Genomic DNA, 13,610 nt, shown 5'->3' on the forward strand with positions numbered 1-13,610 from the left:
CAAAATACTTTGAAAAGCTGTTTGGTGGCATCTGCTACACCCTAGTATATACATGCCCTAATCCAGCAATTCCACTCCCAGATGTGTACCCACAGAAGTACATTTGAATGCTTACCAAAAGGCAAGTTCAAGATGTTCATAGCAACATTATTTATAATAATTCTAATCTGGAAACAACCCAAATGCCCATCAACAGTACAATGGAAGAATGGATACATGGTAATATAATCCATACAATGGAACAAATGAACCATGTCTAGATGCAACTATTACATGGATGAGTCTCACAAACATAATGATAAATGAAAAACCTGGATGAAAAGAGTTCATATTGTATTACTCTTTAAATAAAGTTTGAAAGCAATAAAAACTAAGCTACAGTGCTAGAAGTCAGGACAGTGATTACTCCTCAGAGAGGTAGGGACCGCAGGGGCAGTGAAGGGGAGGAGGGCTTCTGAAATGCAGGCAGTGTTTTCCTTTTTTTTTTTTTTTTTAATCTGGCTGCTTGTTACATAAATTATGTTCACTTTATGAAAATTCATCAATGTTTTGCACTAATTTTTGCAAATTTTCTTTTAATCTGTTACACTTTAACAAAAAGTTCTTTTAAAAAGGCAATGTTCTATTCTTAGTGGGTTAAGAGCACAATATTTATAATTGTTAATACTTCTATCCTTTTTCTTATCTCTCCACATACAGACAGATAATAAAACACAGAAGAGGGATCCCTGGGTGGCGCAGCGGTTTAGCGCCTGCCTTTGGCCCAGGGTGAGATCCTGGAGACCCGGGATCGAATCCCACGTCAGGCTCCCGGTGCATGGAGCCTGCTTCTCCCTCTGCCTATCTCTCTGCCTCTCTCTCTCTCTCTCTCTCTCTCTCTCTGTGACTATCATAAATAAAAAAAAAAAATTAAAAAAAAAACAGAAGATTTTGGTTCTTTTATATAAATTTAATTTCAATTATTGGCTAGATGATCATTTTTCAAAAGTTCCATCTATCTCAGTATAATAAAATGTTTTTTTTTTTCCAAACTCTAGTTTAAAATCCTGTTGTTGGGGTGCCTGGGTGGCTCAGTTGGTTAAGTCTCTGACTCTTGATTTTGGCTCAGGTCATGATCTCAGGGTGATGAGACTGGACTCCACCTCAAGCTGCAGAGAGCCTGCTTAAGATTCTCTCTCTCTCTCTCTTCCTCTGCCCCTCTCCCACCATGCACTCAGATGCCACTTTCTCTCTCTTTCTATAAAAAGAATCCTATTGTCATTGTCCTCACTAAATAAGGGAATTAATCTGAGTTACCATATATTCAGGCTTATACAAACATTCTAAATAAAATTGTTAACCAGGAGTTTTTGATTCAGACTATATTGCCAAAGTGTACTGAAGTTCTTCCCAAATTTTCTGCTACTAAATTAACTTCAACATTTTTTACCTTAGAATGAATGAAAAAATCCTTAAAAGCATATAAGCTTAGAAAAGCATGAGAGGATGATATGCTTTCTACAAGTCTCCAGCTCAACGTCTTTCTCACTTTGCAATAGGACTGATCTCTGAGCAAAAGACTGATTTTTTTGTTGTTTAGTTTTTGGAGGTTTTTGGTCAAAATGATCAATTTTGAAAAATCAACTTTTCCATCTGAGAATTTCTTAGCATTCCATTTGTAACTAAATATTAATTCATAACCATGAATATTTGAATCATTTTCTAAAAAAAGAGAATATGACAAAAACAGATACCTATAGATGTTTCTATTTAAGACTATGTTATCATTTCTTCTTTTAGAATATTTTACCACATATGAAAGAAGAGCTTTGATATAAATATTTTATTAACTACAAGAAGGAAAGGGGCAAAGAAAGAACACAGACAGGCAGGAAATAAAAGTTTATCTAAAAATTTCCTTTGCAAAATAATCCTCTGACAAAGATGAGTTAGTGGAAAGAATGAATATCCTGATACTGTTCCCAATAAAGTTTATTTTTAACTGTTAAGGGATGTTATTATTTATTTCCCGGGTTACCATGATTTTGTGATTACAACTTACTCCATGTTTTGGGAAGCTATGCAACTACCTTAAACAGCTACAGAGTACAGATTTAAGGGAAGGGAAAGTAGTATCTATGATGCTCTTATTAATTTTAATAAACATTAAGATCTTTCGAACATTGTAATTATAAATCACAGCTGGTAAGCGATAACACTTATAAATTTTCTTTTCCCTACCATAAATGTTGCTAATTTTATTAGCATGTATTAGAAATTCAAGTATCTTTAAAATAAAATTTCCTGAAAAATTGTGAATCTGGGTTCCAGAAGACCCACTGACAATGCTCCAGTGTCAGGTATGGAATCATTCAGATAAAGATGATTTTAGAAAGTCATTACTCCAGTGAACTAGAGGATAGTGTTACTATTCTGCCAAAAGACACCGAGAAATTCAATTCAACTGGTGTAAGCATATTAATTTCATTCTCTTTTCTATAATAAACATTATAAAACTAATCTAGTATGAAAGAGGATAATCTCTTTCAGCAAAAAATATGAAGCAATGGTATTAACTTCTGCAAGCTCCTACTATATATAAAATTGTTAAAATGTCATACCCTTACTTTCCTATTTTTTAAATAAATACCATGAAATACCAAATTCAGTACAGTATTCAGTGAATAGGACCTATGAATATTTATTTATCAAAAAGAAATTTTAGTATTACTTTAAGATCACAGAAGTCAAAGATATAAATCTGGTTTTTACTTTCAGAGAGTACTGCACTAAATTTGAGGAGTCAGAACTGTTCATCATATCAGTTTGGATAACCAGGCAAAGTAGAATTTTTAGTACAAATGTCTAAATTTGTGTATAATGTGGTAAACTCCATTTTGAAATGAATAGTTTTAGCTCCTAAATCTGTATTCTTCATTTAGGTTAAATTTAGATATCCATTTTAGAAACTAATTTGTAAGTAAAACAAATAGGTGAATCACTGTGTTATCAATCAGGTTTGCCAGCTGTTCTATATTCAGAATTGGGAAACTCATTCTGTGACCCTCAGCAAATCGCTCAACTTTTCTTTATCAAAGTATGTCACAAATGAGGGCACATGGGTGGCTCATAGGTTAAGCTCCCAACTCTTGATTTTGACTCAGGTCATGATCTCAGGGTGGTGAGATCAAGCCCTGCCTCCGGCTCTCCCTCAGCAGGGAGTCTGCTTGAGATTTTTTTTTTTTACAAAATGATTCAGCTTTTATTAATTAGCATCTTAGAAGAAACAAAAGATAAGAGAGCCAGCAAAGCTCTGAACAAACACAATGAAACAGGTGCAGACAGGCCTCAAGAAGCCATTTGAACAGATGGAGGCAACACCCTCCTCTAGTGGGCCCTGACCCAGGGGTGCTCCATGATCTGGGCCAAGGGTAGCCTTTCCAAAGGCTGGTATCTGAGAAGCTTGGAGACTAAGTCCTGGGCCCCCAAAGGTAATGATGGGGGAAATCGTAGGTCTACCTTGAGGATGCGTCTGTAGGTCTCATTATGGGAAGGGCTCTCAAAGGGTGGATATCCTACCAACAGCTCATAGCAAAGTACTCCAATGCACCCTCTGGCCCTACCTCTACCCATACTCTCTCTCAAATAAAATAAATAAATCTTTTTAAAAAACATGTTACAAATGTTTTAAAATCTTACACCTTTACAAAATGCTCTGCAACTTTCAAGTACTGTGCAACTTCCAACTAGAACCTCTGAAGAACAAAATCCAACTATGGTTGCATATGAAATGGTTACTGCTGTGGTAGACTGAAAAATAACAGTTATGCTTTGTACAGCTTATGCATTTTATCTTTTAAAATCTTTTTTTATAAATATTTGATTAAATTTGATTAATATAATTGAAATGGTTAGACTTTTAATAAAGGAAACTTTGTATGAAAAGAAATGTAGCAATACAAAACTGTTTAGATTATATTAGGTTTATATTTTTTACTACTCCAGCTTTCTAATGTAAGACAGCTATAATTTACATACATTTATATTTCAAATAAAAAAATTCTCATCCAAAAACTTTCGTATCACTGCTAAGACTGTTGAACATTTTGATTGGCAGCATATAATATATGCATGCATAATGTGGCTTATTTCTTTAAAAGAGTAAAATGAATGAATGTAGCCATATAAGGAACTAAAAGTAATAAATGAAACAAATCAGATACCTAAGAAATTTGCAAACTAATTTTTGAAATATTCTATGGAAATATATGGTATAGAAGCTTTAGTGCATAACTTTACTATTATCTGGTAGGAGTCCCAAACATCATGTGCAATGGAAATATGAATTAAGGATTAAATTACTATATAATTAGAAAACAAACTTAGTGGTTACCAGAGGGGATGGGTGGAGAGATGGGTAAAATAGGGATAGGATTAAGGAGTGCACATGTTGTGAGAAGTGGTAGGTGATGTATGGAGTTACTGAATAACTATATTGCACACCTGAAACTAATATAACACTGTATGTTAACTAAACTGGAGTTTAAAATAAAATAAAATATAAATTACTATGCAATTTTCATTTCTATTCACTCTTGGGGTGTAATTGCATTACTATTAAAAACATCTGATTTTGAATTCATTTATATAACTTTAAAGGTCCTTTATCCTTTATATTAGTAATACATTATTACGCAGATAAAGGCTTATTATGAATTTTAATTACACAAATTTAACTACTACATCTTACTGTGTAGGAATTATATATGCTTTAACATTTTCATTTCTCACAAATAATAAAATTATAGTTAAAATAATCTTTACTAAAAATTCAAATAGAACTTTCTGGTCAGTATTTATGGCTGTTAAGTATAGGGAAAAATAAAATGAAGAAAGAAAATTATAACCACTTTAAATAGAAACTACTCTCTATTTTGGCTTAGGTATGAGAGATGCAGTCACTCTACCTCACAAAGCAGTAAGTCGATGATGTGGAAGACCATGCAGAGTGGGAATTTGGCTGTAAAAAGAGTGAGGAACCACTGGGAGGCATACATATGAACTTCCAGGTTCAGAACACAAAAATGGTGGTGCAGGTCCGGTAACTGCTCCTAAAAAGTTAAAGTGGAAAATTGGGAAACTTTATTTCCTCTTACAACTGCAACTTATGACAAGCTTTCTATGAGTACTCTTGATTTTTTGCACCATTCATTGAATTTTATGTAACTACACAGAAGTGGGGATAGGAGATGAGCATTGGGAGTAGGATAATCAAGGAAAATAAAGGCAGACTTGTTATAAACAAATAAAGATCATATTGCTCTTGCTCACTTGATTGTTCTTGTTTCTTGGGAAATGCTTACTCTGACAGAACACTCTGTAGTCTAATGAATGTCATCCCTCCAGAGTCAAATCTAGCACCTGATCTAATGGGTTACACCTTACTACCTAGGAAAGAAATATATCCTCTCTTTGGAGACCACTTAATACCAACACCATCTGGGATCTATGATATCACTTCAGTATATTTTGGAGGTATTGAGAAAAGCCCAAAATGTCACCAGACTTTAAAACAATCTATTTTTGACATTAAAAATGACAAACTATAGAAATCATGCAAGTATATAATGCAGGAAATTGGATGTCTCCTATTATGCTACCCTTATCCTTTGTTTCCCAATTTACACAGGTAAATGCTTTTCAAAAGCATGAAAGGTAAAGGGCAGGGTATTAGCAAAGCTATTCCTATAACTGAAAAGCAAAGACATCTAAAAGCCCACATTAGTTTTGTTTTCATAAACATCATAAAAACAAAAAGAAAAACCCTACTTCTTGTACAAAATGTTTTTGAAAAGCACCCAAAGTTACCCATCAGGTACTTTAAATGGGGTGTCCAAAGGTCATCCAGTCAAAGATTGCTAATAGAAGAATGTGTTTGGATTTTTTCATAATACCATGAACTTGCTATTCATTTATCAGGTACATTTATTTGACTCTCAAAGCTCTTAAGAATACTGACCTTCAAAAAAATGTAAACTTTTGTAAATAAAAGGTAAAAAAGTGAATAATCTCAAATATTTACTTAGACCTCTAAAAAAGAGCCCACTGCTTTCAATATCCATAGTTACCAGATTCTTCTACATAGTCTTTTTTCTCCTTGATGCCCATATGTCATTGGGTTTATAGTTCATTTAACATCTTTCCCCTATTTCTTCTTTTAGGTTTTCTACCCTCCAACATTCTGTTCTCCCAGTAGAGTTTAAACTCACTGCTAATCTGTCTTCTCTGTTCTAGTCTTTTAGTCTCCCATTGACTCCACTTCCTCTTCAGACACCTATAGAGCTCTGATAGATCAGGCCAACAAGCTCTTACCATTGTCTCTACTGTCATGACCCACTAACCTTCCTCCTTAACCACTTTACCTTTCCCCAATGTGGAATCTATCCACTCATGTATTTACTTCACACTTCTCTTGGGTTCTCAAAACTCCTACAGAGAAAGCCATATAAACATGTTATATAGACCCATTGTAAATTTAAGATTTCCAACTTCAGGTGGCATTTCAAAGCTACTCAGTAATTCCTTTTATCAGCACTAGTCAAAAATTTTGCCCTTGCTCACAAACTTTCTTATTATGTAATATTTGACATATATAAAATGATATGTTCCTCATACATATAAATTTACATATTATAAAACAATAACATTGTTTGAAATCAAGAAATTACATGAGAAAAAAATTTAAATATGTCCTCACATTAAAGTGTTTAAGTGTTATTCTTTTTCAATTCTTTTTCTATTTCTTTCAAGAGTTCTCTACATGTGGCCCTAATTTTGGCACTAGTGATAATTACGGAAGGGAAAGTTCTTAAGTATTTCAATTTTTATTCTGTAAATATCTTCATTTCTTTGCAAACAATACCCAGAAATCTCTTCATATACTTAATTCACTATATTCACACTTCAAAGTATATTAAAATTGAATATTTACAATGGAAGCTATTTTAAAAATGATCAAATGGTTAAATAAATATTAACACCAATGCAGGTACTGGTCAGAAACCAACTGTATTTACATTTTCTGTAGAATTCCATTAAACTTTCATGAATTATTATTGTTCATCAATTTTATTACTTTTTCTGTAATTCAATCCTTGAGTGGCAAAAGCCTAAATTTTATTTACCTGTATTAGTTTTTCCAACTGATAGAACTTGCAATGAAGATCTTCAAAGTTGTTTTTGTAGAGATCTCGTAAACCATAGTCATACATGATTTTCACCAAAACACAGAATGCTTGTTCCTCTGGCATCTACAGGAAAATAGATTTATATAAAACATGACTGAATGGCATTTGGCCAGAATGTCAGAAAAGTTCCTTCCTGTTATTAGTCCTCTGCATTAATAGCTAATTTCCTCAGAGCCAGCCCTCTGCAGCAATATTGGTAAAATTTGTGTTGAAACCTTCCAGCTTCCTTACTGGACATGAACTTCACCCTTTTGTGAATTTTGATCATCCTGTTAATTCATTCATTAAGCCATCTTTTTTTTTTTAAGATTTTCTTTATTTATTCATAGAGATGCAGAGAGAGAGAGAGAGGCAGAGACACAGGCAGAGGGAGAAGCAGGCTCCATGCAGAGTGCCTGACGTGGGACTTGATCCAGGGTCTCCAGGATCATGCCCTGGGCTGCAGGCGGCGCTAAACCGCTGCGCCACAGGGGCTGCCCTCATTAAGCCATCTTAAAAACAGGTAATACAGTCACATGATTTAAAAAATCAATACAATGCAAAAGTATGTAAAGGTAAAAGTCTTACCTCTGTATAATAATTCCCGAACCTGATCCCCACCTCTTTGGCATAATCCTGTAACTACGCTCAATAATTTCTCAGTATCCTGCTAGTGTGTTTTTATGCAAATAAAAGAATCACTTTCTTTTTATTTTTTCCCTTTCCCACATAATATTCTATATACATTATGATGCATCTTGCTTCCCCCGCCCTCAATAATATTACCCAAAGAGGGATTTCTGGGTCAAAGGATAAATGTATTTTTCATTTTGATAATAAGGTACTGTCTTCCCATGGTCTTCTTGATGTTGTTGTTTTCTTTCTACACAAAGGTTTTAGGAAAGAATTTTATGAACTTTTATCATTAAGAGTTAAACGGCAAAATCTTTTTTTTTTTATTTTTTATTTATTTTTTATTTTTTTAATTTTTTTTTTAATTTTTATTTATTTATGATAGTCACAGAGAGAGAGAGAGAGGCAGAGACACAGGCAGAGGAAGAAGCAGGCTCCATGCACTGGGAGCCCGATGTGGGATTCGATCCTGGGTCTCCAGGATCGCGCCCTGGGCCAAAGGCAGGCGCCAAACCGCTGCGCCACCCAGGGATCCCTAAACGGCAAAATCTAATATACCCCTCCCAGAGGCATTTTTATCTGAACAGAGAATGAAATCTAAAATCCAAGGAACAAATCTCTAAATTGTGGTATCAATAAACTGAAGGGATTTAGAAAGATACATATCCAATATTCTAGAAATTACATCAAGCAAATAGAAAAAGATTTTATCTTTAACTCAGTGTCCTAAGATGTAACTATTATGTAAACATTCACTTTTTTTAAATAAAGATTTTATTTATTTATTTATTTATTTATTTATTTATTTATTTATTTGAGATAGAGAGCAAGAGAGAGAATGAGCACAGGCAGCAGGGAGAAGCAGGCTCCCTCCCCGCTTAGCAGGGAGCCCGACTCAGGGCTTGATCCCAGGACCCTGGGATTAGGACCCTGAGATCAGGACCTCAAGACAGGACCTGAGCTGAAGGCAGATGCTTAACTGACTGCACCAACCAGGGACCCCAGTAAACATTTACTTTCAATATCACTTCTTTGAAAGTCTGACCTTGGATGATTATGGTATTAGACTCCTTTCTTAGACTAAATTCCCACCCAAATAATTGAATCAAGTAGAGTTCTATTTACTCACTTAGAAATGTAACTGTTTTTTAAATTTCCTACACAAATTGGCCACTTCTAATTCTTCTAATAAACCATGAAATACAGATTAATTAAATAAAACCTCCTAAAGTAAGTATACTTAGTTGTTTTTTTAAAAAAAGATTTTATTTATTCATGAGAGACATAGAGAGAGAGAGAGGCAGACACAGGCAGAGGGAGAAGCAGGCTCCATGCAGGAAGCCTGACGTGGGACTCCATCCTGGTTCTCCAGGATCAGGCCCTGGGCTGAAGGTGGTGTGCTAATCTGCTGAGCCACCAGGGCTGCCCAGTTGTCATTTTGATTCTCTAAACATTTGTTTATTTCTTTTTTACCTATGAGGTATTCGGGGCTTTGACCCCAGGTGTTCAATTCAACAAGTATTTTTCAGCTTATACTTAGAATACAAGTGCTCTGTATTCTTCCTCCCCCAACAGTTCTGTCATTGAAGCTTCAAGTGACACTAATTTGCATATGCATGGTATACTACTCTCACCACCATGATCTAAGCCTCTCCTACTTCCTCTCAGATCTCTATTAAAATGGTCATACAAAAGCGCTCTTGTAAAATAACCATAGCCAGGACTAGAGAACCAATTCGCTTATTTTTTTCTAAGTGAATGATGTTTAGTTGAATATTTTATCATTTGGTAACCTATAAAGGGGATAAACCTTTATTGCCTTGCATGGGTAAGACCATTAAAGCAAATAAAAGGTTTTAAATGCCTTTTAGTATTCATACATGAACATGAGAGATGCATGCACTGTGCTAGGCCCTGTGGATATAAAAGTAATGCTATCGCATCTTCCCAAAGGACTAGTAAATAGGCACCTCTCCTTGACTTTGACATTGACACAGAAATCCTGGGATATGAGAGGTAGGATGTGTAGATGAGGAGTTAGATATCACCACAGTTAGAGCACAAGTAGAAGAATGGCTGGATATGACCAGGGCAAATTAGTCAGGAAAATGATAAATGAACATAAATCTCTGCTTTGCTTTTGGGTATGGAGCTTAAATTCTCCCTCCCTCCATCTCTCTATCTCCATCTTTCTCTGCTCCCTTCTCCTCTCTCTCCATCGGTTTCTCTCTCACAAACAAAATATCTAATACATGTTCTCCAAAAACAAAAGCCTTTGTAAGTTTGAACTTGATCACCCCAAATAAAATGGACAATCCCAGTCTATAATCTTCATTTTTAAAAAATTTATAGTTAAGAGAGTTAGGAGTCTTAGAGCTATTATCCTTCATGTCTAGCTTTAGGCAATGTAATCTCAAAATGATGACCACAATAGATTAGTTAGCAGATCCATCACCTCACACAGTTACAATTTTTGTGTGTGTGTAGTAAACACTTTTTAGATCTCTCTTGGCAACTTTCAAATATACAATACAGTATTGTCAACTATAGTCACGAAACTGTTATATATCCAAAACTTACTGATTTTATATCTTAAAGTTTGAACTATTTCACCTCACTCACCCCCACTCACCCATTTCCCCCACCCCCTGTGGCAACTTACAGACTATTCTCTTTTATGACTTCAGTTTGTTTATATTCCACCTATAACTAATATACAGTAATTGTCTTTCTTTTATTTATTTTACCTAGCATAAGGCCTTTGAGGTCCAATCACGCTGTCATAAATGGCAAGATTTCCTTTTTTATGACTAAATAATATTCCATTATATGTATATACATTATATGTACCTATTCACTTGCTGATGGACACTTAGGTTGTTTCCATGTCTTGTCTACTGTAAATAATGCTGCTATGAACATGGGGGTGCTAATATCATTTTGAGATGGTAATTTCATTCTCTTTGGATATATACTCAGAAGTGGAACTGCTGGATCACATGGTAGTCTATTTTTAATTTTTCAAAGAACCTCCATACTGTTTTGCACAGTAACTGCACCAATTTACATTCCCACCACCAACAGTGCACAAAGGTTCCCTTTTCTCCACATCCTGCCAATACTTGTTACCTCTTATCTTTTTCATAATAGCTACTCTAACTGGTTTGAGGCAATATCTCATTGTGTTTTTGTTTTGCATGATGATTGGTGATTCTGAGCAACTTCTCATATGCCTGTTAGATTTTGAATATCTTCTTTGGAGAAATGTCTACTCAAGTCATCTGCACATCTTCTTACTGGGTAATTTGGGTTTTTTTCTTTTTCCTCTTGAGTTATAGGAGCTCTTCATATGTTTTGAATATTAGCCCTTCTCAGATATGTGGTTTGGAAATATTTTTTGCCATTGTGTAGACTGCCCTTTCATTTTGTTGATGTTTCTTCTGCTATGCAGAAGTTTTTCAGTTGATGTAGTCCCACTTGTTTATCTTTGCTTTTGATGTCATAATCAAAAAATCATTGCCAAGACCAATGTCAAAAAGTTTTTTTTTTTTTTAATCTATGTTTACTTCTAGGAGGTTTATGGTTTCAGGTCTTACGTTCAAATATTTAATCCATTCTAATTTTTATGAGAGATGTAAGATAGGGGTACACTTTTATTCTTTTGCATATGGCTGTTCAGTTTTCCTAACACCATTTATTAAACTATCTTTCTCTATTAAATACTATTAGCTTCCTTGTCAAATATTAGTTGAATATATATGCATAGATTTATTTCTAGGCTCTCAGTTCTGTTCCACTGGTCTGCATATCAATTTTTATGGCAGTAACATACTGTTTCAATTACTATAGTTTTGTAATAGAGTTTGAAATCAGAAAGTGTGATACCACCAGCTTTGCTCTTCTTTCTCAGGATTGTTTTGGCTATTCGGGGTCTTCTGTGATTCCATGCAAATTTTAGATTGTTTTTTCTAATTCTGAAAAACTGCCCTTGGGATTACACTGAATCTGTAGATAGACTTTGGTTAGTATAAACATTTTGACATTACCAATTCATCTGATCCATGAGCATGAGATAGCTTTCTATTTGAGTCGTCTTCAATTTCTTTCATCAGTGTTTTGTAGTTCTCAGTGTATAAATAATTCACCTCCTTAATTAAATTTATTGCTAAATATTTAATTCCTTAATACTATTGTAAATGGGATAGTTTTATTTCTTTTTCAGATAGTTCATTGTTAAGCATATAGAAACAGAAGTGAAGTTTGTGTGTTGATTCCATATCCTGCAATCTTACTAAATTTGTTTGTTAGTTCTAATAGTTTTTTGGTAGTCTTTAGGGTTTTCTATATATAAGATCACGTCATTTGCAAAAGAGACACTTTCATTTTTTTTCCTTTCTGATTTAGATATTTATGATTTCTTTATCTTGGCTGTCTGCTCTGGCTAGGATTTCTAGTACTATGTTGAATGGGAGTGGTGAGAGTAGGCAACCTTGTATTGTTCCTGGTTCTTCGAGAAAAAGCTTTCTCTTTCTTTTCTTTTCTTTTCTTTTCTTTTCTTTTCTTTTCTTTTCTTTTCTTTTCTTTCTTTTCTTTTCTTTCTTTCTATTTATTTATTTATTTATTTATTTATTTATTTATTTATTTATGATAGACATAGAGAGAGAGAGGCAGAGACACAGCAGGAGGGAGAAGCAGGCTCCATGCCGGGAGCCCGACATGGGACTTGATCCCAGGATTCCAGGATTGTGCCCTGGGCCAAAGGCAGGCACCAAACCGCTGAGCCACCCAGGGATCCCTCTTTTTCTTTTTCTTAGTGGAGATGTAATTGACACATAATATTATATTGGTTTCAGGTATACAACATAATAGTTCAATATTTGTATATAATGTGAAATAATCATAAGTCTAGTTAACATTTGTCACCATACACAGTTCATTTTTTTTGCAATGAGGAATTTTAAGATTTACTCTATTAACATCTTTCAAATACCAATATAGTATTTTTAACTATGCGGTACATTACATTCTTATAACTTATTTATTTAATAATTAGAAGTTTACACCTTTTAGCTCTCCCTTCACCCATTTCATGCACCCCTAAGCACTACCTCCATCTTTGGCAACTATCAATTTGTCTATGTCTATGAAATTTTTTTTTAAATTCCACATATAAGTGAGATCAATAGTATTTGTCTTTCTCTGTTTAACTTACTTAGGATAATGCCCTCAAGGTCCATTCATGTTGTTGCAAATGGCAAGATTTCATTCTTTCATATATGAGACACATTTTCTTTATCCATTCATCCATCAATGGCCAGTTAGGTTGTTTCCATATCTTGGCCATTGTCAATGATACTAAAATGACCACAGGGGTACATATATCTTTTTGCTTTAGTGTTTTTATTTCCTTTGGATAAATACCCAGAAGTTGAACTGTTCGACCATATGGTAGTTCTACTTTTAATTTTTTTAAGATCCTCCATACTGTCTTCCACAGTGGCTTCACCAATTTACACTCCCACTAATAGTGCACAAAACTTTCCTTTTCTCTACATCTTTGCCAACACTTGTTATTTCTTGTCTTTTTGATAATAGCACTGTAATATATGTAAGTTAATATTTGTGTTTTTGATTTGCATTTCCCTGATGATTAGTGATGTTATCCATCTTTCATGGATACCTCTTGGTCATTTGTATGGCTAGAGGGAAAACTTTTAACCTTTCACCATTGAGTATGATGTTAACAACTGGCTTGTCATATACTGCCTTAAT

The 13,610-nt window shown here is 34.3% G+C and overlaps 1 protein-coding gene across 7 annotated transcripts in view; it reads right to left on the reverse strand.

Moving 5' to 3' along the window:
• Positions 1 to 13,610, reverse strand: part of RABGAP1L (RAB GTPase activating protein 1 like) — a 744,356-nt gene that overhangs the window by 258,704 nt on the left and 472,042 nt on the right. For all 7 annotated transcript variants that reach the window (XM_038542444.1, XM_038542442.1, XM_038542443.1 and 4 more), the window contains 2 exons: positions 7,164 to 7,289; positions 4,947 to 5,090 (listed from right to left, as the gene is read on the reverse strand). In XM_038542444.1, the coding sequence (XP_038398372.1) occupies positions 4,947 to 5,090; positions 7,164 to 7,289 (270 nt within the window). The remainder of the gene's footprint in view (positions 1 to 4,946; positions 5,091 to 7,163; positions 7,290 to 13,610) is intronic.

The sequence above is a fragment of the Canis lupus genome, chromosome 7 (assembly GCF_011100685.1).
Source record: "Canis lupus familiaris isolate Mischka breed German Shepherd chromosome 7, alternate assembly UU_Cfam_GSD_1.0, whole genome shotgun sequence".
Lineage (NCBI taxonomy): Eukaryota > Metazoa > Chordata > Mammalia > Carnivora > Canidae > Canis > Canis lupus.